Source organism: Aulonocara sp. 'chitande type north' Nkhata Bay, linkage group LG7 (assembly GCF_057382095.1).
Source record: "Aulonocara sp. 'chitande type north' Nkhata Bay isolate Kocher_YH1m ecotype deep benthic linkage group LG7, A_spYH_male_GT1.1, whole genome shotgun sequence".
In the NCBI taxonomy this organism is placed as follows: Eukaryota; Metazoa; Chordata; class Actinopteri; order Cichliformes; family Cichlidae; genus Aulonocara; species Aulonocara sp. 'chitande type north' Nkhata Bay.
Genome location: NC_141350.1, coordinates 59845924 through 59871624, shown reverse-complemented (window position 1 = coordinate 59871624; position 25701 = coordinate 59845924). Strand labels below are relative to the sequence as shown.

Here is a 25701-nt window from a genome sequence, read left to right as displayed (position 1 = left end):
TCATTCTCATCCATGTTTATTCAGCACTTCACTGCAATCTATCCTGACCTGTTTCCTGCTGCTTGCCTATTAAAATTCCTCTTAATTATAGAACACTCTGTTTAATTAACTTGATGGATGCACCCAATTTGATCCCATAGGGAAGGAGAGAGTAGAACAGAGAGACAAAATGAGTTCTTTGGGGTGTGGGTGCTGAAGATTTTCTTCCTCACTTGGGTATTACATTATGTGTTAATGATGCACCTGATAGACAGTGCTTATATAATTTACTTCTGTACAAGCATATGTACAAGTCCTTGCTAGTTAGCCTAATTCTGAGTAAATGTGCTGCTTCAAATGATCAACAGTGGGGGTTTTTTTTAACTCTTTGATCTGTAAGATGCCAAAGAGAGGGAATATCATAAATATGGTCCTTGTAGCCATACTGGGCTTTAGTGCAGCATCACTGCTTTTATCTCCACTTCCACACCGAGTCCATATAAGTTAAAAAGGATTTGTTTTTTACTCTTAATCATGAAAATCTAAAGTAGTTGAGCAGTAGGATAAAAATATGGCGCTGCAAATAAAAATATGAATTCTTCTTGAAAAAGATTTGTTTTGTCTATCATTCATTTTTCTTATTTTTCTCTCTTGAGAAATGTGCCATTTATAACGCTATAACGTGGAGTTTTTCTCTATTTGCAAGAAAAATATATTTAACTTTAGGGATTTCTTGTTTTACTCTTTGCTCTTATGGAAAGAAAGGAAAAAAGAATGAGAAGCAAAACGATTCAGAAAGTCAGACGCGCTCCTCTGTAACACCTGCCTTGCCATCTCCTGTAATCTCCAGGCCTGGTGCAGATGGACATAGCAGCACACATTATCCTGTGGGTGTGGAAGAGGTAGGCAAATGCACACGTAAACAAATCAGGGTGTCCCTGAGATTTCTAGTTTGTCAGGGAACAGAGAAAGCCAGCAGCTAAAGGGCAAGTCATTCCCTCTGTGCCGTATATAATACTGGCTTGCTAAATCAGTGTGGATATTCCTTGGTTTTTAAGTACTGATACAATAGAATAGTCTTATATAACTCAGCGTAATCTTCATGATCTATAGTTATTTATATTCCCTTTAGTAACTGGAGAATAGATGTAAATGTATAATTCAATAAGGGCTCCGTCTAAAACTATTTTCATTACTTATTCATCTACAGAGTATATTTATTAATCAAATCACCTAAGATACTTGTCAGTGTAAAAATATTAGCTGTATTGCCTATAGTGACCCAGAAAAATAAGGGCATTTCATATATATTGACTGCAAAGATTAATAACCTGGAAGCAAGTTGTTTGTCTAAAGTTGAGGAAAACTGGGTTTTAAACACTGTTGAGACTGAATTAAAAAACAAACCCTGAATAACTGAATCTGTTGTACTGGTTTTCAGGTGGTTGCACAGTGCCATGTAGAGGAGGGGCCTTTATATGAGATCATTCTCAGAGGAGAAGCATCAATAATCATCTACAGCCTTGAACCCACCTATTTGGGCTTTGGTCAGCAGGTACAGATACAGGGCTGACCTGACAGCTGAATTTAACATCTGATTACTTTATAACAGTTTGATTTGGACAGCTGAGACTCTGAGCTTGAGCAAATTCAATTTAAAATAAAATAACACTACGTAAGTAGCAAATCTCAGGTTCAATTTCAGCAGATTTACATCAATATAGGGATGTAAATCTAATTAACAGGAAGTGCCAAAACTTTGGGAATTGTCACTAATTTTTTATGGACAGCTGCTTCAGTGTTATATCATTGGCAGAAGATCTCACATGTGACGCAGTGCTATGGTCCTGGGTCTGTTTCCCAGTGTTTCGAGTTGCAATTCCTTATTCTTAGTTAAGAGCATCCTTAGTTTTCTATTCATTACCTTTGGTCTTTGTAAGGATTTAAGTTTGAAGTCTTATAGTTTGCATGTTCATTTGTTTTATTCTCCTGAAGAGCATGCAAATGGCTGTTGAACCCACCATTAAGCAAGCAGAGGGTGGTTTCTGTGAGGGCCTTGAAGAGGGAGGAAGGTTCCACAAAATATTAAAAAGAAAAACATAGTTTTGTACCCTTAAAAAGTGGAACTATGAGCTACATTTTCCATATTTCTATATTTCTGTTATTGTAATCCCACTGATAATGATGGAATTTGCATTTCATTAGATCTGGTAATCGCAGGACCGAGTACGGATTTGAGTTTGTTTATGTAGCTCTCCATTATCGTGTGTTCATTTTTCCTCCTTGATGTTCTTTTATCCTGCTTCCCTTGTCCTTGTTGTTCTGTTGCCATCTGTTTGCTCACCCATGTGTCACGCCTGATATCTCAGACAAAACTAATTAGATTTTTTTAAAAACTTAGAGGAGTGAAGCATGCTGCCATTTTGAAGGGAACACTGATGAGCCCGAAAGAGAGGGCGTCACATTTGTTTGTGATTGTTCATTATGAATCTTGTTTGCTGCCTTGGTGAAGTTTGCTTTATGATTATTTGTTTTTCCTCACACTGATGGTTATTTTCCCTTTTTCCGATTCAAATTCTCTCTGTTGTTGCCTGTTAATTCTTTCTGGCGACAGCATGATAATTGTCATTAAGACAGATTGTTTAAAGATGGAATGTTTAAGTTGGCATTTTACCTTGTTTTTTTTAACACTAGAAATACTGCTGAGAGGAAGCACATAAACTTTAAATGTCACTGCCTAGTTTTCCACACCACCTCCACTCCTTCTTTGTGTATGCAAGCCATCCGGACCAGTTATCATTGATATTCAAAACAAGGACACATTGATTTTTGATTTAGTTGAAATAGCGATTCAGCAGAACATTTCTTCGACCTTCCTGTCTGTTCAGCATTCTTCTCTCTGGCGCTGTGTCTCTCTCTCCCTCTCTCTCTCTCTCTATCTTACTCCTGTGTTGTTCTCTTGTATTTATCCAGATTTATAATTAAGAAGGTTCTGAAACAGCCCTGATTGTTCATGCATGTGTACAGCTGTGAAATGTTTTATGTTTTTGCTTGTTTGTTTCCCTTCTATCTTTTCACCTTTCTGATATTTTCACAAACTATAAGATGTAAAAGGTGCTTCTCTAAAACGAAAAGAATGTTTGCTCTACAAAATATACAGGACACTAGGTGGAGCACTTTGTCTGTTTGCCATAAGCTGCTTGACATGATGAAACTAAAGGCACAGCCCGCTTTAAAAAGCAGACGAGTGTTTCCCCTCTCGGTTTAATCTTTGTCCTTTCCTCCTAGCTTTTTCATCTTGTAAGCAAAGCTGATGTGATCCTAAGGAATACTGGCCACGTGGGCTATAAATACAGTATACAGCCTGAAAAAGAGAAGGGGGACGATACTGATGAGGAGGAAGTGGGGCAGATGACAGACTTTGAACATGAGGTTAGACCTGGTTGGCCCATGGTCGTTCCCGCTGAGGCGAGTTTATCTTTGGACTGCTTCTATTGTGGATATTTAAGTTATTTTAACATGAATGTTGATGGTTTCTTTTACCTGTGTTGCTTTTGTGTGAGTGACAGGGTTATGTTGAAGCCAGTATGGTGCAGTTACTATGGGTGCTCTACTTCCCAGGCATCCCAGAGGTTTTTAGGAAGAAGCTTCAGGTGCAGGTGGCTTTCCTACTACCGCAGGAGATCTCACTGACTGGAGTTGCAGTGTTTCCCAGGCTCAGCTTGAATTTGCCACAAATCCTACGTATGCACAGTCATTCATACAGTACACACATTTTACATGTAAATACATATTACACCAGTTTGCAGCCATGTTACTGGACCTCATAAGGATGTTGCCAGTAAACTGAATCATCCTTAGAAATATCTGTTTCCTTGGTTTTCTTTCTAACTCAATTTTACTGAAAAGCATCAAGCTCAAATTGTTCAGCTGATTTATAGTCCTCCCTTATAAGCACTGACACAAATTCAACTCTTTATTGCTGCGCTCGTGCAACACTGTGATTTCCCTTGCAGAGGAGGAGCGTTACAGTGATGTGTTACAGCAGGCCAGAACTGCTGTGGAGGCAGACAGAGTCAAAGAGGAGCTCATGAATGAAATTAGTGTTGGAAAAGGAGCAGTGGAGGAAACCTGCATACTCACAGTCAATAAATTCATTTTAGGAACAGCTCACAATCACAATATGCAGATCACAAAAAACAAAAAGAAACATCCTGTAATTGTATGCATGTTGTTTTGATATTATCACGCAGAGAACTAACAAACGTTTATTTGTAATGAAAACCACCAACAAAAGCGGTATTTACAACGGTAGAACAAAAGTCAGTGTCCTGAGAAACCTTTAAGGTTTATTTTCATCTTCATACTGCAGTTAGTGCAGATTTGTATGTGTCCTACACATAAAATGTTTTGTATATATATATGAAGAAGTTGCACATTAACAAAATAAGCTGCATATTAACAAGTAATATTTCTTTCCTTCAGGTATTACTGCTCCAGCTCCAGAAGCTCACAGATCAGAAAAAAAGAATAGAAAAAAATAAACAATATAAAACGTTGAGGTAAAGTCCTAAACTCAGAAACCTAGGACGATGACAGTAGTAAAATGTATTTGGAGATATTTATGCTGACCAGTTTTGCCAACTTTTAAATACTTTTCTGTCTTTTGACTACGTGACTAGCATGAAGAGCTGCTTCACATGGAGATCGATAGGTTGCTCATCAAAGAAAATGCTCTTGCTGTGGCTGCTAGCTTGCTGGAGGCCGGAGAACCACAAGGATCCTTCAGAAAGTGGCACAAGCTATTCAAGTATGTACTTACAACCACACACATGCAGTTTAGTGGAACAGATGGTCCACTCACTGGACTGAAATGAGAACTGTGTCCAACTGTGCTGTGGAATTCAAACAGTCCTTAATACTGAATGATATTTGGTTGCATAGCAGATTTTATTACTTGGTGTTTTTGCAAATTTGTGGGTACATGGTGTGGCTATTTATTTATTTTCAGTTTGTGCATTTTTGATAACATGTCATTATCTTGTGTTCACAGTGTATAAGTGCAGAATACAAATGATATGCAAGATACTAAGTTTCTTTACAAAACAGAAAGCCGTCTTTAACTAAAAAGAGAAACTCTTTCAAAACTAAAAAACTCAAACACTCACACAACATCCTGTAATTGTAAGCATGTTTGTGTCCAACGTTTTATTCTTCACTCTCCACAGGTTTCAGCTCCCAGAGTATGTTTTAGACTTTGTTTTTGTCATTCCTAGCAAAGTTATCAGTCAAACTGCAAAAATTACCAGTGAAGGATCAATATCTGTGTCTTTCCATGTCATTTGCAAACATCTTGAGAGCACAGGTAACACCATATCTACTTTTGTCCCGTGACATTTTCAGTCCTCTGTCTGTCTCCTTCTGTTTTTTAATACTTTGATATTTTCCACATGATCTGATTTATATATTAGAAGTGATTTGTCCTATGGAATTGAGTTCATTCCAGTTTTATTTACATAGCGTCAAATGACAACAACGGTCACTTCAAGGCGCTTTATATTGTAAGGTAAAGACCCAATCAGACAACCCCCTGTGAGCAAGCACTTGGCGATAGTGGGAAGGAAAAACTCCCTTTTAACAGGAAGAAACCTCTGGCAGAACCAGGCTCAGGGAGGGACAGACAACTGACATGATCCTGTCGAGGGGAGGGAGATAGGACAAAAGACACACTGTGGAGGAGAGCCAGAGATTACTAACTAATAATTAAATGAATCTATGAAGCCAAATGTATAGAAAAATATACAAAAAACAGAAAGTAGGCAGTCCTGTGTGGAAATAGAAAGTATTACATTAGACTTTCAAAAAATAAAAATAAAAATGTTTAGATATTACAGTTAGAAGTCTTAATGTCAAAGAAAAACAAACCAATAGTAGACAAGTTTACAGATGAAACAAAGCTTAAATAATTTGTTGGCATTTCCACCATTCAACAGCTGTAAAATTATTAGAGCTGATGAAAGCAAACAAAACTGGATTTCTGATATCAAATGATTTATGACTCTTACTGGTTTATCACAGGTTTCACAACCAATTTTAAAAGTGTGAAGAATCTGCCTTGTAGTGAGACACAGACTTTCACAGTTTAGTTAGACCCTCAAGGAGCCAAGCTGAGTGTCCTCCCAATCCAGGTATCCACAAGAATAGACAAGCTTGTATACGGCTAGAAATACATTTATTGTGTCTTTTCATTCAGTGTCTATAAACAGTTTTGGGTCTGTGTTATTAATCTCATCTTTGTCGATACAGGTTGCAGATGGCCCAATGGTACAGATACGACTGTATGCCATGGTAACCATGCCAGATGTCACTGTTTCCAGGGATACAGTTCAGTTTGACACTGCAGTGTGGCATGTGTCAGAGTACAAAGGGCGATAAAAAGGGGCAATGGTATAATATGCTCTAGCTTCTGCTAGAGGTTTCTTCCTGTTAAAAGGGAGGTTTTCCTTCCCACTGTCCCCAACGTGCTTGCTCAAAGGGGGTCGTATGATTGTTGGATTTTTTTCTATGTATGTATTATTGTAAGGTCTACCTTACAATATAAAGTTCCTTTAGGCAACTGTTGTTGTGATTTGATGCTTTATAAATAAAACTGAATTGCATTGAATTGAACTGAAAAATTGAATTGAGTATACTGGGTCACCGTGGTGCTATCTTGTTGTTAACTGTAAAATCAAGTGAATACGTGAATTTTTTCTATGTACTTCTTATCAGACCTGTACATTTGATACTTGAGAAAATCTCTTTAATTGACAGCCAGATGTGGCTTGTATTAATTTGCTATCATAAGCTATTATGAGTGTTGGTGCAAAAGGAAAGATTCCTTTTGTAACGCATCAGATGAGAACAATACAGCTACTGAACCATGAGTCTGTGCCTTGCCAACTGGAGCATTGCTGAGAAGTTTCAGGCTTTTAAAAAGGTATGACTTTAGCTCGTTTATGGATAAAATAAAAACTTAATCCACATTCCACACGGTAAGAAAAATAGGGAAGTATAAGTGAACAATAAAATATGTGCACGGCATTATAATCGAATGCAGCATTGTGGAAATAAGTTATTTTAATATCAGGGAAAAGTAGAGTACTGTGAGTAGTAACATGTGGGTGATATATAGCAAAATAAAGACGGGGATGCTGACCTTCATGTACATCTCTTTCAGTGTGCTTATGTAGTGGTGCGCATGGCTGAGAGCACCCAGCATGTGTTCCTCACGGGTCAGGTTCACGGTGAGGCTCCACATCTCGAGTTCTGGCCATCGGTGCTGGAGCTCAGACCTTGCCTCCCTGCCAGCACTGAGGTTGAACCTGAGGTTACCGCCAGAAACCCCTGTTCTTTCCCCACTGAGTTTTACTCCCTGGAGTTCACACACAGTACCTCCAGGAAGAAGAGGTAAGTCTTCAGTTTCAGAAATAGTGTTGCAAGTTTACCTTACAATGTATCGTATATTTTTTAAAAGGCAAGGCCCCAAGTGAGGTAGTAATGTCAAATACATATATTTGTAATGAGTGTGTGGTGTCCTTTTATTGATAAATTACTGCTTGGTTAAAAAGAGAGGGAGGGAGACAGGCATTGTTTTCTTCGGTCAATCAGTTAATCCCTCACAGCTTTTCCAAATTGAATTATTTATTGTTATGCTGCAGTGTCTTTAATTGGAATGCATGACATTGCAGTGTTTACTAATATCCCTTTACAGTTTGTCAGGACTTCCAGCATTTAACTCAGTGTTACCAGTTAGAGTTGGATTGTAAATTACATTACATAGTCACATAATGTTGTTTTTTAAAATGCATCTCATCTTGTTTTCTGCATTCAGTTTTCCTGTATATGTTCATTTTACTGGATTAATAATCAAATAAAGTATTTCTCATTTCATGCAGATCCTGCATTTGATGCATAAGTGCAACATTTTACATCTATGTAAGTTCTCATCCACCCAGGTCACCATAGCCTGGAGTAAGATGTTTGACCTTTAGAGCTAAATGCTGATGTGTAAATCTGGTATTTAACCCATAATGGAAATGTTACCTTGGATGTGGTTCTGAGTCCAACTATTAGCCACCTACAATGCAGTCTACACCTATACATTACACCTACAGCTATTAAAATGTTTTCAAAAACCTAAAAAGCTCTTCTTTATCTTAAGCTTTTAACTCTAAATAAATTATCATTGCAAACTATTTTTTTGTAAAAGCAACAGTGAAATTTGAATTCAGTTGTTTGAGAACTGACAATTGTCTGCCACATGGGTGTTGATGTGTCACCTGATGGTTTAGCTGCATGTAGCTGCAGAAGCATTGCTCTGATTATATATGGAGCCCCAGTGACAGGTTAAAAAAACACAGATTCCTCCTAATTTAAATAGTTAAATGAAGACAGAGTGTAAAAAAAAAAAAAAAAAAAGTAACCAGCTGCCATATTTAGCATGGTATTAAGGGCGTTTTTCTCTTTTTTCTTAGATAAGAGCAGCACATCAGCTGCCTTGGCACGCCAGTATGGAGCAGTGTGCCTTAGTGTTGATGCTGTGGCTGCAGATGTGCTGCTAAATGGCACTTCACCGCTAGCCTGACTGCCAGACAACTATTTGACTCTGCTGCTGTGGAGTATGCTCAGAAGAATCCTGGCAAGCTGGAAGTTAAAGAAGTAGGTTGTGATGGACAAATTAATAAGAATGTCTTTAACTGGTTTAACTGGTTTAGGAAGAGACTATAAATGTACTTAAAGAGAAAGGTGTAAATTTCAAGGGGATTCCCATCCTTAAATAATTAAAAATATTTCTACAGTAAGGTAGGATACCACAGGAAAAGATTTTAGATTTATCTACCTGCTACCAGGTCCAGTCGTTGGAGAAACTTCAGAATCAGGGCCTGCAACACCTCATCTACTTTTCCACCTGATACAACAAAAAGCAGGAAACGACTATAAATGTACTTAAAAAGAAAAAAAGAAGTTTTTAAAAACTTCTTTAGTCCTCTTTTAGTGTGTTTATATTCTCAATAAAGTGGTGGTTTTAGCATCTTTTTTGTAGGTGAAGTCACTCTTTTACATCTCTATACAAAAATAACATTTAAAATGTAAATGCAGACTGAAACTAGCCCTTAGGTTAAATTTCAACATGAACTGTAGTCAGAACACATTCAGCCTGCTTTTAAACAAATGCAATGAAATGCATTTACAGTTTTTTACAGCCGCTAGGACACATTTCACAATACTTAGGTCACTTTTGCAAAACTCTTCACACAATTCTCCTAACTGACCTTCAGCTTGGCAAAGCAGTTCATTTCACATTCAAAATGCACTACAACTACCAAAACACTTTATTCAGGTCTCAAATAAACTCATTCTTCCAGAACACTAGCAAAGGTTGACAGCCAACAAACACACTTTGTCACCCACAAAACAATGACCTAAAAAACACTAACAACATATAGCATGATACAGTGTTTTCTTGTGTAAAACAAGGACACATCTCTGTTTAGAATTTCAATGTATGTTACTGGAATGAATCAGACATCATGCAGAATTCGTTAATATTTGTTTATGTATTTTTATTTTTTTGCACTAAGTAATCCCAAAATACAAGAATTTGTATACACACCATCCACTGATACACATACAATAGTAATGCTATTCTACTCGGTCTTCTCCATTTGGCCACAGGTTCTCATCCACATCACATCTTATGCCATCTAGGGCAACACACCTAGGAAAGAATCTTCTGGCATGCCAGAATTGAAGGAGTTGAAAAATTGAAGGAGTAACACCTGTGTAGATGTTCATCTACAATGAGAATCAGCTGTGGCTGGTTAAACTGCATTTTTAGATTTAAAATATGTTTCAATAAAATATTGCTGTTGAATTTTGCTGTCTTTTTAAGTTTTGCATTGTGTTATTGTTTTGGCCATAAGTTTAACAGTTTTGAAAACAGTATGTAAGTATATGCAAAATGTCCTGTACGTACAAAGATTTTTGGCAGTTGTTGTGTCTGAGTGAGAAAATAATTCATGAAATTTGAGAGATGTAGTCATTGAATGCATTTTGTGCCAAAACAATGATAACTGATCCTCAGTTTGGCCCACATAGACTTCTGTTGTGCTCACTGTGTGAGGAGTTTTGCAAAAGTGACCTAAGTATTGAGAAATGTGTCCTAGCGTCTGTAAAAAAGAGGAGGAGAAGAGGATGTTGTCTAAGCTAACATCCATCATGGACAACACCTCCCACCCCCTGCATGAGACTGTACGAGCACTGAGCAGTTCAGCAGTACATTTTTACAATCACAGCATAGGAAGGAGCGCTACCGCAGGTCATTCTTACCAGCAGCTGTCAGACTCTATAATGCAGCTTAATATTCTTTTGATCATCTTACTCACCAGCTTGTTTGCTTACTGTACATTTCATACATAGCTCTGTAGAATTGATACATATCCCTGTACATTTTATACGTATTACCGTGCAATTTTTAAAATTTTTCTATACATATTCTGTACATTGTTACCTGTATATACCTGTATATACAAACTCGGATGCTTATGTATATAGGACCACCTTGTGTCTTCCTTTTATATTTTTATTTTCCCTTGCTGTAAGAGCTCTGTAACACCGAAATTTCTCATCCGTGGGATAATAAAGGTTTATTCTATTCTATTCTATTCTAACTTCAGAATTAGGGCCTGCAACACCTCATCTACTTTTCCACCTGGTACAACAAATAACTGTGAGGACAGAAGCAGTGAAGATGACTCTAAGGCTCCCCCGATCTCAAAATATTTCTTTATCTTTTGACTTCAACTTCTAAAATGACTTTTTCTAAAAACCTTTTAGTCCTGTTTCAGTGTATTTACATTCTCAATAAAGTGGATGTTCTCGAAACAGGTTGATATCAGCTGCATCCCAGTACTTCCAAATCTCATGGTACACCATTGGTGGACATTCGTATCTATCACTTCAGGGGAGAAGCCAAGAAGTTTAGTAATTTTTTCTATTTCTCAAGGGCTCTTGTTGTGCTTTAGAGTTTTCTCCCTCCACATTTAAACTGACATGTACTGCAATGCTTCAGTGTTGTCCCGCAGTCTCACCCTCAACTCAACAGTGAGGGATATGGTAAAGGCTACACACCACTTCCTGACATTATTTTAATCCTCAGGCGCAAGGTGCAACTCAACTGCTTTCAACTCAAAAGGGTAACCAATTTATGGTTTGGAACTGAGCTTTAAAGTAGTGTTTTCCCTCAAAAGCCTTGATGACAGGCTGTACCTCTCCCAGCACAAAGCTTATTGTACCTGTTTTCTGTAGGTGATTGAATCCAACACTGGGAGAGGAGGAGAAACTGTAAGCAACAACTATCAAGGTTTCAGCCCAGTATACTTTCATTAGGTGAAGACTTGATTCTTACTGTTATCTCTGATATAATATTTTTAGAAGTACAGAAACAATATAAAATAATCACATTTAGAACTGAATTTATCAAATTGTATTTCTTGCTACCTTTCTAACTTATGTTTATAATATGCAGCGGATATTTTTTGTGTTCTCTCCATAGATACAAGATCACACCTACATGTGACAACAACTTTGGTCCACTGATCTACGGCACCAGGAAAACCCAAAGCTTCACCATGGAAAACCATGGAGACTTCAAGACTTTTTTCACCATCACAGACACTACACTCCTAAGCAGGACAGGGTAAGAAATCAGAAGACAGAAACAACAAATTAACAGACACACATGCACTTATCGATCTGTGCGTCTGTCCTATTCTCAGACACAAAATTATTCTAATAAATAAATCAAGGTACCTCTGGACTGTTACCTGTGTGTTGGTGGTTGTTGTTTGGCTGTACTCAGCTGATTCACAGGATTTAGCAGGTATAATTATCTTCTTAACTTATTGACTTGTATTTATATATATTCTTCAACATTACTCATCCCTTTAAAACTCTTTAAGCCCTGCTTTCACGTCCGGTTGCTCGCTCTATTTTTCCCTTATCTGATCATCAACATCCCGTGCACAAATTGTCGCTGCTGCAAGTTCCTCTACTCCAAAAGAAAACAACCACTTTAATCAATTAAGTTTAAGCATATAAGCAATTACTCCTGTATACATTTCATCATAGCTAAATGCTGCCTTGAAACAATTCCTATGTGTTAACTTCATTTTAACCTCACATTTCCTATGTTATAACCCATTTTGGTATAGCCTTTTTATTTCATTTGCTCCCTTTAATGTAACAATACCTTCTAATTCTAATTTATCAGACTTAACCAAAATATATGCTTTCCTTCCTCTTTGGTCCTTCTTTTAAGTTCAGTTAAAAGCTAAATGAATTTGAGGCCTGTTGCCTGGAATCAATACTGTCATGTGTGTTTCTTAACTCTGTGTCTGTAAGCGTGTGCAATCCTTCATGAACTCATATTATCCTCACAGTAGATTGGCTAATCATAGCGCTAGCCAAAGGCTCGTGACCCTCCAGAGACAAATTTGAGCCACAACTCCTTTAAAAGCACAAAATGCAATATGTATAAAAATTAGCACCCCTGCCCACTTGGCCCCCGTATCAGGCGAGTATGGAAGGCTGGATAGCCCATGACGGGTAAGATCCCACCTCGAAACCCTGGGACAACCTAAGGCAGGCACAGTCACGATTACTCGGCCTCACTCAGTCCCTGTGAGCTCAGACTCACTGGTGAGATGAAGTGAAGAAGACGGGACCTCAAGGGTAAAGCCGCTGGGCTGAGGCACAGGAGGTGGAAAGTGGCAAGTGGAGCCCTAACTTCTGGCTGAGGACAAGGAATGCTGTTATTCAAGGTGGGAAATCAGAATGTTAAGGTTCACAATTGAGGAAGGAGAGTACACACCACCCATGGTCCAGAAGGTCTTTGGTCAAACAATGATTTCAATGAACACACGTGTGGGAAGACACTCTGTACGCAGACAGCCAGTAGTCCTCGACTTAATCAAAGCATGAACAGATATTTTATAGCATCAGGGTTTGTTTACTGACGCCCCTTCATGCGTCACCGGTACATTTTATACATAGATCAGATCAACATCATCATGACTTTTCACCCAGAAAATCATCTTCTATTTTCATGGCTTGGTACTTTCCGTTCTTATCTTAAAATGAATTGTTCCTCTTTCTTGCCGAGACAACAAGGACGGTTCCTCTAAATAAATTTAACTAATGTGTGTGTATGTGTTGACCTCACATGCTCTTTGTGTCACCTCTTCACCTACTGTCTGTGTCTCGTCCTCAAATGCTCCTCAAAATAACCTGCACTTAGACTCTGCTTTCGGTTTCAGTTCTGCAAAAGGCACACTCTGCAAACCTGCAACTTCCTGTCAGCCTGCAACTTAGTCTTTCTGAAAGACACACACTGTTCAACCCCTGAATGCAATATAAACTCCAGATTATATTATTAATGCAATGGTAATAATGACAATTATTTAACAATAGCAGTAAAATAATTTCCCTGCTCCACAATTTCTATGAACCAGAGTAGGTGCAGCATCTTGTCTAAGGTCAGCTGAAATGGTTGAGCGCAGTTATTTTGGAGTTGACCTTATTAAATATGTGTTTGTAGGAATTTAACATTTTGGAAGGAGCAGTTGCATGTTCAGGGCTGGGACATGGGCTGGCCCAAACTGTGTGGAAATGTGATTGTTTAAACTCCATATTGCTTATTTTATAGTTTAGGTTACTTATTAGTTTTGATGTTAATATCTAATATAATGTACTAACGTAGATTGGTAACAATAGGCTGTGTGTTACTAATCTGCATACTGTTATTAATAATAATTATTGTGGGTGATTTTAACATCCATGTAGATGCTAAAAATGACAGCCTCAACATGGCATTTAATCTGTTATTAGACTCAATTGGTTTCTCTCAAAATGTAAAAGAACCCACCCACCACTTTAATCACACTCTAGATCTTGTTTTAACATATGGCATAGAAACTGAACATTTAACAGTGTTTCCTGAAAACCCTCTCCTGTCTGATCATTTCCTGATAACATTTACATTTACAATAATTGATTACACAGCAGTGAAGAGTAGACTATCACAGTAGATGTCTTTCTGAAAGCGCTGTAACTAAGTTTAAGAATATAATCCACCCACTGTTATCATCTTCAATGCCCTGTACCAACATAGAGCAGAGCAGCTATCTGAACGCTACCCCAGCAGAGGTCGATTATCTTGTTAATAATTTCACCTCCTCACTACGTACGACTCTGGATACTGTAGCTCCTGTGAAAACTAAGGTCTCTAATCAGAAGTACCTGACTCCGTGGTATAATTCTCAAACACGTACCCTAAAGCAGATGACTCGTAATCTGGAGAGGAAATGGCGTGTCACAAATTTAGAGGATCATCATTTAGCCTGGAGAAATAGTTTGCTGCTTTTGTCATGGTCCTGGGTCGGTGACCCAGCGCTTTTAGTTTGTTATCATTTTCTAGATGATGATTGTTTAAGTTCTGTGTTATTTTCGATCTGCCTCTAAGTCTGCGTCTGTACCTGTCTGTCTATGGTGTCTCCCCATCTGTTTGTGAATCTGTCTGTTTAGTTCAATGTCTTGTCTGGTTCCATGTATCTGAGTTTCCTGTTTTATTGTGAAGGTCCGTGTCGTATGTGAGTGTGATCAGTTTACGTTTCCCCTGTCCCGTCAGCCCAGATTCCTCCCAGCTGTGTTGCCCTCCTGTCTCTCATCCCCTGATTACTGGTGTGTGTATTTAAGCCCTGTGTGTTCTCCTGCCTGTTGCCGGTTCGTCTGTATTACTCAGTGTCAGTCTGTGTATCCACCGTGTCTTCTCCCTGCTGTTCATCGTCATCCTCCTCTGCTCGTTTTCATTCAGGTTTGTGCTCTGTAGTTTAGTTGTTTCCCAGTTTAGTTTAGTTCGAGCCCCGTTTGCTGTTTGTCCACATTTTTTTTTTTTTTTTTTTAATTTTTTTTTTTTTTGTGTTCAATAAATCACCTTCACTCCTCTACGACTGCCTGCGCTTGGATCCTCATTTATTCCACACGGCTCGCCTCGGCAGCCGTGACAGCTTTATAAGAAAGCCCTCCGCAAAGCCAGAACATCTTACTATTCATCACTGATTGAAGAAAATAAGAACAACCCCAGGTTTCTCTTCAGCACTGGAGCCAGGCTGACAAAAAGTCAGAGCTCTGTTGAGCCAACCATCCCTTTAACGTTAACTAGTAATGACTTCATGAACTTCTTCACAAATAAAATTTTTATCATTAGAGAAAAAATTACCAATAATCATCCCACAGATGTAATATTATCTACAGCTACTTTTAGTACCGTTGATGTTAAGTTACTCTTTTTCTCTAATTGATCTTTCTGAGTTAACTTCAATAATTACTTCCTCCAAACCATCAACGTGTCTTTTAGACCCCATTCCTACAAAACTGCTCAAAGAAGTCCTGCCATTAATTAATTCTTTGATCTTAAATATGATCAACCTATCTCTAATGATCGGCTATGTACCACAGGCCTTCAAGCTAGCTGTAGTCAAACCTTTACTCAAAAAGCCATCTCTAGACCCAGCAGTCTTAGCTAATTATAGGCCAATCTCCAACCTTCCTTTCATATCAAAAATCCTTGAAAGAGTAGTTGTCAAACAGCTAACAGATCATCTGCAGAGGAATGGTTTATTTGAAGAGTTTCAGTCAGGTTTCAGAGCTCATCACAGCACAGAAACAGCTTTAGTGAAGGTTACAAATGATCTTCTTATGGCCTCTGACAGTGGACTCATCTCTGTGCTTGTCCTGCTAGACCTCAGTGCAGCATTCGATACTGTCGACCATAATATCCTATTAGAGCGATTAGAACATGCTGTAGGTATTACAGGTACTGCACTGCAGTGGTTTGTATCATATCTATCTAATAGACTCCAATTTGTGCATGTAAATGGAGAGTCCTCTTCACACACTGAGGTTAATTATGGAGTTCCACAGGGTTCAGTGCTAGGACCAATTCTGTTTACATTATACATGCTTCCCTTAGGCAGTATCATTAGAAGACATAGCATACATTTTCACTGCTATGCAGATGACACCCAGCTCTATCTGTCCATGAAGCCAGATAACACACACCAATTAGTTAAACTGCAGGAATGTCTTAAAGACATAAAGACCTGGATGGCCGCTAACTTTCTGCTTCTTAATTCAGATAAAACTGAGGTTATTGTACTCGGCCCTGAAAAGCCTAGAAATATGGTATCTAACCAGATTCTTACTCTGGATGGCATTACCTTGGCCTACAGTAACGCTGTGAGGAACCTTGGAGTCATTTTTGACCAGGACATGTCCTTCAATGCACATATTAAACAAATATGTAAGACTGCGTTCTTCCATTTGCGCAACATCTCTAAAATTAGAAATATCCTGTCTCAGAGTGACGCTGAAAAACTAGTTCATGCATTTATTACTTCCAGGCTGGACGACTGTAATTCATTATTATCAGGATGTCCAAAAAACTCACTGAAAAGCCTTCAGCTAATCCAAAATGCTGCAGCAAGAGTGCTGACAGGGACTAGAAAGAGAGAGCATATTTCTCCTGTTTTGGCTTCCCTTCATTGGCTTCCTGTTAAATCCAGAATTGAATTCAAAATCCGGCTCCTCACATACAAGGTCTTAAATAATCAGGCCCCATCTTATCTTAATGACCTTGTAGTACCATATCACCCTATTAGAGCACTTCGCTCTCGCTCTGTAGGCCTACTTGTTGTTCCTAGAATATTTAAAAGTAGAATGGGAGGGAGAGCCTTCAGTTTTCAGGCCCCTCTTCTGTGGAACCAGCTTCCAGTTTGGATTCGGGAGACAGACACTATCTCTACTTTCAAGATTAGGCTTAAAACTTTCCTTTTTGCTAAAGCATATAGTTAGGGCTGGACCAGGTGACCCTGAATCCTCCCTTAGTTATGCTGCAATAGACATAGGCTGCTGGGGGATTCCCATGATGCATTGAGTTTTTCCTTTCCAGTCACCTTTCTCGCTCACTATGTGTTAACAGACCTCTCTGCATTGAATCATATCTGTTATTAACCTCTGTCTCTCTTCCACAGCATGTCTTTTATCCTGTCTTCCTTCTCTCACCCCAACCGGTCGCAGCAGATGGCCGCCCCTACCTGAGCCTGGTTCTGCCAGAGGTTTCTTCCTGTTAAAAGGGAGGTTTTCCTTCCCACTGTTGCCAAAGTGCTTGCTCATAGGGGGTCATATGATTGTTGGGTTTTTCTCTGTATCTATGAAGCGCCTTGAGGCGACTTATGTTGTGATTTGGCGCTATATAAATAAAATTGAATTGAATTGAATTGAATTGTTTTTATTATAGATATAGATATATACTGCCCATGAGTGTATAGTAATTAAATCGTTCTTTTAGCTGTCATTAAGTAGAATTCTTTTTTTTTTTTCATGCAAACATTTGTTTATTAATTTTTTTTCTCCTGTCAAAAAGGTTTGTCTGATAATATAGTTTCTGGGCTTTCAAAATTGTATATTCCCGAGATTTGATGAGTTAGTTAATTACGAAGAGATATTTTGACCCACTACTAACTCTGAAATACCTCCCCCGTTGTCCGTGAAAAGAAGTTTATAGTGCTGAAGCATTATAGTTTTCATAATGTTAATGATTAAGTGTTAATGTAATCCTAATAATTTGGGGCTTTTTGTTTTGTTTTTAACACAATAACAGGAAAAAACCTTTCAGGGAGGTCTAGTCTTTCCAGCGCCACAAGAGTCTTTCCAGAATTTTCTACAGTTGAGAAACTACTGGTGAATTTTACAGCAGTGATGGAGGATAACACGTTACCCTGTGTATTTGTTTTGGCCATAATTGCACTGTTTGTCATTTTGAGATTATTCAGCCTTGTGTAATTAAATCATGAATAATCATAAAACAGTCCTGATTTTTTTGTGTTTTAATTGATCAAACTCATTTGAGTTTTTGCACAAGAGAAACACTATTTCACAGCATCACACGCAGGTCTTTATTTAATCCCACGCTTGTTACAGCAGAACAAGGGACAAAAAGAAAAAGTGATTTTGAGATATATTAGAAAAAATAATAACTGTAATTACAGAAACTGAGCCACGATTAATATAATTGGTTTCAACCCCATAGTTCCTGTTAATGACTATCAAATCAAAGTGTGCTTTGAAAAGGTCTGTGAATCTGATCACAAAAATATTTATATATTATATTTTCTAATTGTTTTGTAAAATATTTATAATATAAATATTTAAACACCAAAACTGTCTTTGGTGTTTCCTTTTTCTCTTTTTTTCACCAAGCAAACAGTCCATCCACTGATTGTGCTGTTTGACATTAAATTAGATTAATTTTGTTATTTTTGTTCTCATTGAAAGCTTCCTCAGTGTCTCATTAAAATATGCAAATTCCTTCTGACAACACAGTGCTCATTTTTCAAGGAACCACCGTTAGCCTGGTAACCAAACATTTTCACCAATCAATTCTCAATTGATTGGTGAACTTGACCAGAGTCAGTTCTATGCTCACTGCAGGCGGATTTAAAGGGCTCTACATCAAAAGTAAAAGTGAATGAAAATGGTATTTGTCAATGAATTTAAGCTCATTGCTCTTTGACTACTGTTGCTTTAACGGATAATTTATCTCTGTTTTCGCTTTTTGTTTCCAGGCATAGTGTTAGACATGGCCTCCATCCTTGAGGAAAACCATCTGTGCCCCAGAAGTAGCCAGCTTTCCTCTGAGCAGTTTTGCAATGCTGAATCCATCTTTGTACAGGATGAAAACAAATTTACCTTCAACAAAATTCAAACCAGCCAAGCTTGCTTCAAACTCGCCAACAGCAGCAAGTTTCCCTGTGTGCTCATCTTAGCCATCAAAAGTGTTGGGCCCAAGGTGAGGCATTTAAAGTCTCATGGATAAATGTTTACAGGACTATCTCTCATTGTGGTACAGTATAAAGAAATGTGATCAAATCATCTAAAAGATAATGTATTTTTTAGTTAATTGGACAAATCGAGGTGTGTGATATGCCTACAACAACACTGAGCTTTCCCAGCCAGTGGTACGCCTTTGCTGTTGTTACCTTCACACCTCAAACACAGCACTTACACAGTGCTGTGTTTGAGGCCCAAGTGGAGGAAAGTAGCAGGTAAACAACTATGTGACTGCTACTGTGGTGTTGTCTTTACTCTTCCTATGGATAGTCACCTCTCTTGGCACTCTCTTACTTAGTAGTAGCATCTCTTGTTTGCTCCTGCTGACTTCATGCTTTCTTTACTCTGCTGCATTCAGAATGACACCCACCATTAGGAACAGGGTGCTGCAGTTTGAGCTTCTAGGATAAGGCACCAGTGTTTGTGCGGTACGGCCAGCTCTGAGGAACACTGAAGGAGGCCCAGTGTTGCACTTCAGGCTGGGTACTTGTTGGGTGTAGACATACACTGTCTCTGGTGCTGTTAAATAATGGAAATGTGCGAGGTGAGGTGAGATGAGATGAGTTCAGTTCTTACAATTTTTTTTTAATCTGTTTACTTGCTTTAAATACAAGAAAACCAAGATATAAATACATGAAATCTTTACAACACACTCATGAGCGTAACACAGGCTTGGTAGACTTTTGTGAATAAATGTACTTTCTGAAATTGTGTGTAGGTCCAGATTGACATGCTGGATAAACATGGTGTGTTCAACCTCAAAGCTGGTCTTGGGAGTAATAACATCTCCATTAACTCCACACAGCTTCCCTCAGGTAAAGCTCGAATCTGCCTACAATAAACTGCATCTCCTCTTCATTTAATTAATTAATAGGAGCTCATGCACAAATAAAGAGGTTAATATTACTTTAATTTGTGCCTTGTTCCCTTCCCATTAAGTATTGTTAGTGTTATTACTGAGGTTCAGAATTAAGGCCTGTTCACTGTGGTACATTATTCAGAGTAGCAACAGCACAGTAAAGAAGCCAGCCTATGAAAACCGTGTGTTTTTACAGTCATTTTACTTTGGCTTTCTGAAAACAAAGCTGAAACAGTTTTAATACAACCCTGTTCACTGAATCACCAACATTTTAGACCGTGAAGTTTGCCTGCTCAGTATCATCTAATGGTGATCTGAACTGAACTATTTGCAACACTTTAGATCAAATTTAATCTTATTTTAGTTCAACAAATGCACTGAAAACTAGTGGGTAAGCCTTTCTATGTGAAAAACCTATAATAGTAATTAATTTTATTTTTATTTTATTTAACCTTTATTTAACCAGGAATGTCCCGTTGAGATCAAAGACCTCTTTTTCAAGGGAGTCCTGGTCAAGAGGCAGCACATTTCAAGACAAATACATACGAACAAACAAAGTTAAAATTACACAAAACAATTACACATTATTGAGGCAGCCTGTAGGCCTTTGAGTTTAGTTTTAAAAACATTTAAAGACAACAATTCAGTTAGTTTCCAGTCTTTCTGTAACATGTTCCATGAAAAAGGCGCAGAGTGGACAAAGGCTTTCTTACCCAGCTCTGTGCGGACAAGGGGAACAGACAACAGCAGCTGATCATTTGAGCGCAAGGAGTAAGAACCACTATTTGTCCTTGTGACCAAAGTACAAATATAAGGAGGCAGCAATCCAAGCATAGCTTTGTAAATAAAAGTGTACCAATGCCCCTGTCTTCTAATGGCCAAAGAAGGCCATTTTACTCTTAAGTACAAATCACAGTGATGGGTCAGGTATTTACAATTGGTAATAAACCTCAAGGAAGCATGATACATCGTGTCCAACATTAGAAGACATGAAGAAGAAGCGTTCATATACAGAATGTCACCATAATCTAACACAGATAAAAAGGTTGCAGTGACAAGACGTTTTTTTACTGCAAAAGAAAAGCACTGTTTATTACGGAAGAAAAAACGAAGTTTAAGTCTCAGTTTCTTTACTAGTCTCTCTATATGTGGTTTAAAGGTGAAGGAGTCATCAATCCAGACACCAAGGTATTTATATTCATGAACTATCTCTATGACATTTCCTTCAAGGGTGGACACCACTGGAATAGGCTCCGGGACCTTCTTTGACTTGGAAAACAACATTAGCTTAGTCTTGTCAGCATTGAGAACTAATTTTAGCTGAATAAGTGAATGCTGGAAAGCAACAAAGGCTTTCTGTAAAGTTTCAATGGCCTGAGCAAGAGATGATCCATAACAGTAAATAACTGTGTCGTCAGCATAAAAATGCAAATTTGTGTCTGAGACATTTTGACCCAAGTCATTGATATATAAAAGGAACAGAAGGGGACCCAAAACTGAGCCCTGTGGCACCCCCTTGTGGACAGCAACAAATTTAGAACAAAGACCTTCAAGTTTAATGCACTGGGTTCTATTTTTCAGATAATTTGAGAACCACGCTAATGCATGTTCTGACAATCCAAGGCTGAGCAGTCTGTTTTTTAGGACTGCATGATCAACAGTGTCAAAAGCTTTTGAGAGGTCAATAAAGAGTGACGCACAGTACAATTTCTTATCAAGTGCCACAATAATATCATTTATCACTTTCATAGTGGCAGTGTTAGTACTGTGTTTTTTCCTGAAGCCTGACTGAAATTTGGAGACAATATCATTAGAGTACAAAAACTCTTAATTAGCCTCATCATATTCCAGTGTTCACTTGTACACTTTAAACCAGTATACTTTCTTTACTGACACCTAAGTTATTTTAATATATTGATGTTGACTTGGTTTCTTCTGTTTTTTTCCACTTCTATTATTGCATGGGAAATATACTTGAATCTATCTTTAGCCTATCATTTGGCTTGAGTTTTAAAACAATATTCCATTTTTATGTTGCACAATAAACACAGCGATTTCTTATTTTTGACATTTTTCCTCTCCAGCGCATAATGTGGTGCAAAGAGCCAACCTGACGCTGAATGTTAATGAACAGGTGGAGTTCCAGATCACCTTCTGCTCTGACAGACACCTGAGTGTCAAGGTGAAAATTTCACTGCAAGTGAAGGACAACCAGCGGAGCGATACCACAATACAAGTGAAACGAGACACTTATTTGGAAATCGTCTCTCTGGAAAACATCAGCAGGTCATGGATCAGAAAGATGATGAAGAAGGTATGAGCAGAGGGGAGGACAGAGATCGTTTGAACTGTAAGTCTTGTAATCTAGTAAAACAGAAGCTTGTAACCTTTCATGAATGCCCACATTATCTTTCACAGGTAATTATGAGGTGCTGAGTTTTGGTGACTGTAAACTTTAAATACCAAGAAGGTTTTGCAATGGCCAACCACAGCAGCAACCAGGCGGTGAGGTTTGAGTGGACACCTAGTGGACCTCATATCTGCTTTTCACCACAGGTAAACCATCAAAAAAGTAGAAGACTGAAAGACTGAAATTTTACATGATGGAACCAGGCTGGTGTATAGTTTTCAAATACTTTTTCATAGTAATCATAAACTGTATGTGATCAAAAGTCACTATATTCATTTTCCTAATAATATAATGCCAAACTAACACCTAGAAATGGTCACATATGAGATATAAATACTTATAACTCCAAATACCATACAACCATAGACAGCTGATTCACCCTATTCCCTTTCACAGAACCATTTGACCCTAGAACTGAAGAAGCTTCTTGGATGAGAGGTGAAACGTCTTCAAGCAACTTAAAGAAGTCCAGACGCTTTTCTTTCCAAGTTCCTTAGACAAGTAAAAATAGAAATTCGCACAGTGAAACAGCTTCAGTCCCTACAGCAATGACTGTGTCTAATAATATACTGTATCTCTCCCAATCTCACACAGTATGCTGTATTAGTCAATCTTTATTTCTCTTTTTTCTTCTTTTTTTTTCTGTCACAACTCCTCTGCTCTTCTTCATCTTTATTCGTCTCACACCTCTTCCTCATCTTTTTCTTGAAGTGATAGTCATGTATGAATATCTGCTTTGTCCTTGTCTGCAGATGTGTTTTGAATATGTTGCTGAGCAGCTGGATGCAGTGGAGTCATTCTGGACTTTTGTGACTGAGAACCCATCACTGTCTATTCCCTTCCAGTGTGTGGGCACTGCTAGAGAACCACTCACCTATCTCGGCAGACCTCACCTTGCCTTTGGGGAACTGCTTGTTGGTAAATATAGTTGAGCCCCGCACACACATACAGACATAATAAATCTAAACCTTATTTTATGCAGGGATCAGTGTGCTCTCCTAGTATTTTCTTATTTTACTTTTATTGGTTACGTTTATTTTGAAGAGTGATTCTATTGAACTCTGTAAGTTATTTTGAATTGTGCTCATGTGCTTGTGAAGGACAAAAAGTGGAATAGGCCGTCAGTCTTGTGAATGGAGAGGAAGACCCATTGCATTTCTCTGTGGTTCCTTCATCAATGTGTTTTGTGGCCCATGGCTGGCACAGTGCCCCCCCCAACAGACAGGTTAATGACACTGAACCTAATTAAATTTAAATACTTTCATATATACAGATAGCTTTGTTTTCTCCCTCATAGCATTTTGTTGTGAAATTTTTGGTGCAGGTTGCCATTAGTAGTGTCCTTCACACTTTCCTGTGAGGATATGCGAGGGTGAAGAGAAGTCACATTGTTTCACTATGAGGGGGGGCCTCAAAAACATTGTCCCCAACCACCAAGAAATTCTGGACTTTGGGAAGGTCAGCACACTGTAATGAAACAAATGAAATGAGCACATAGCCACATTTATAGTCAGCTTCCTTTAAATGCGAACTTAAAACATGACAGTCACATGACACATCACAGGTGGGGATTTCAGAGCAATCCGCCTTTAATTTTCTGGTGTCCAAGTTTTCAAGATTCATTATAGAAGTGAACTTAGAACTAACAGTTCCCAGAGCACTGCAGCAGTAGTTGGTTACAAAACCACAACAAGCTAGCATTGAAGCTATTTTTTTTTCACCAGAGCATTTGCTAGTGTGAATTTTTACTGAGGTAATGTGCTTTAAAGGAACAGCAACATTTATTTAGTCCAAAATAAAAATTCATACTGACAGAGTGTGATGTTACTGGAGTATATTTACCTATTGAAAAGAATAAAAAGGAAAACACCTTACACTTCAGGTGATCATTTTTATTGTAATCGTTACCATATTCAAGTGAGACCTTAAAAATAGATTATCTAGTAGAACTAAGTTTTGAATGATTTATTTTCTGATTTGCTGAGCTGCAAACATTTTGAACCTGTCACTTGTGACAATATCAAATTCTTCTTTCTAAGCAGTTCTTTGTAATGCACATCCCTCTCTTGGTTTATCTCATTAGGTGAAGCATGCGCCAACATTTACCTTTGATATAAAAGGCTGCAGTACCCAGTCTTAAATTCTCCTTTACAAAGTTCAGTTTTGGGAAGTACTTCTTTTATTGTCCTGGCATGTGCTCCTTCTGTTAAGGAGCACAGACGAAAGGCACACCGGGTGTGTCCAGTCTTTGGTTTTCCCCTGTTTCAGTGTCAGTCAATTCAAATTTAGCAGTTCACTGTGACAGTTTAATTAAAAAACAAGCAACCAAACAAAGAAACAAACAAAAAAGGACCAAAAATATGTTTTTAGGTACTTTCAAATGAGCACTTTTTGACAATTCATTCATTAAATTATACAGTTAAAGAGTTTAAAGATTCTTCAAGCAAAGGCTCTTCAAAATGCTGCTGTTTTCACACTCTTGCCTGGCTTGTTAGCTGGTAACCTTTTCTGACTGGACCGACTCCTGGTCTTTAATTCCTTTCATAGAGGGCAGCAAACACAATGCATGACATTTGGATAGTGGTTAAATTGGAACATATGCACATTCACATTTTTTTCCAGTTGATTCCAGTAACTGAATAATTGATGTCTGATGCACTTCACAGTGGCTGCAGCTACTTGTCACATAATCTTGTCCCAAGCTTCCCACAACAGGGAAGCTACGTCACCTGGAGGATCCAGAAAAAATAGAGTCTTTCAATTTCCTGTTTCTTATCCCAATTAATTAATGTTGTAATTAACGGTCTCAGTTTTTGATGTATTAACAATACATGAGCTCAAAAATTTTGACAGTCTAAAACTAACTTCCTGGCCTTCCCACTCCTCAGCCTCCAGTGCCAGTTCAAGAACACTGACGTCCTTCAGATGAACTTCCAGCCAGATGTTTTGTCGGCTGGTGGTTTAATGGAGATAAGTGAGCCATGTCAGTATCATGAAACCCTCCTTCACCTTAGACAGCTGTGTCACGAAACAGGTGGACATACTTGGCCAAGGCATCGAGATCAAGGGGAGAAAGACTACATGAGTGCAATAGTAAGTAACGTTGGTTGAATATGCACCACTAATGAAACTGGGTTAAGAGGGAAGTTTTGGGGTAATATTGTAACATATATTTATATGAATGAAGCGTAACCTGAAACATACAGTTTTAATACCATCAAGCTTTCCACGGGATCACTGTATTGATGTTGTACTTTTAGATTTCTCCTTCCTCACTGTCTTAATTATGTTCTGCTGAGCCTCTCCATTTGACTTCATAATTTGATTTTAAAATATATCAAAATCTATATGTATTTGATATCTTTATGTCCTAGCTGGAAGTTGAGGATCCAAGGCAAAAGAAGGTGAAACTGGGTCCTCTGAAAATGGGTCAAAAGGGGGAAAAGCAGGTGGTTCTGGTAGC

At 38.2% G+C, this 25701-nt stretch overlaps 1 protein-coding gene across 1 annotated transcript in view; it reads left to right on the top strand.

The window, feature by feature from the left end:
* Nucleotides 1-25701, top strand: part of hydin (HYDIN axonemal central pair apparatus protein) — a 56083-nt gene that overhangs the window by 24769 nt on the left and 5613 nt on the right. The window contains 26 exon segments of the mRNA XM_086297785.1: nucleotides 1421-1534; nucleotides 3268-3447; nucleotides 3549-3723; nucleotides 3996-4099; nucleotides 4662-4789; nucleotides 5208-5344; nucleotides 6058-6167; nucleotides 6286-6378; nucleotides 6856-6918; nucleotides 6920-6958; nucleotides 7199-7428; nucleotides 11576-11719; nucleotides 18548-18597; nucleotides 18705-18928; nucleotides 19036-19184; nucleotides 19328-19451; nucleotides 19453-19518; nucleotides 19688-19784; nucleotides 21913-22116; nucleotides 22119-22142; nucleotides 22247-22277; nucleotides 22279-22384; nucleotides 22991-23152; nucleotides 25092-25240; nucleotides 25242-25323; nucleotides 25613-25701. Coding sequence (XP_086153911.1) covers nucleotides 1421-1534; nucleotides 3268-3447; nucleotides 3549-3723; nucleotides 3996-4099; nucleotides 4662-4789; nucleotides 5208-5344; nucleotides 6058-6167; nucleotides 6286-6378; nucleotides 6856-6918; nucleotides 6920-6958; nucleotides 7199-7428; nucleotides 11576-11719; nucleotides 18548-18597; nucleotides 18705-18928; nucleotides 19036-19184; nucleotides 19328-19451; nucleotides 19453-19518; nucleotides 19688-19784; nucleotides 21913-22116; nucleotides 22119-22142; nucleotides 22247-22277; nucleotides 22279-22384; nucleotides 22991-23152; nucleotides 25092-25240; nucleotides 25242-25323; nucleotides 25613-25701 — 3074 coding nt within the window.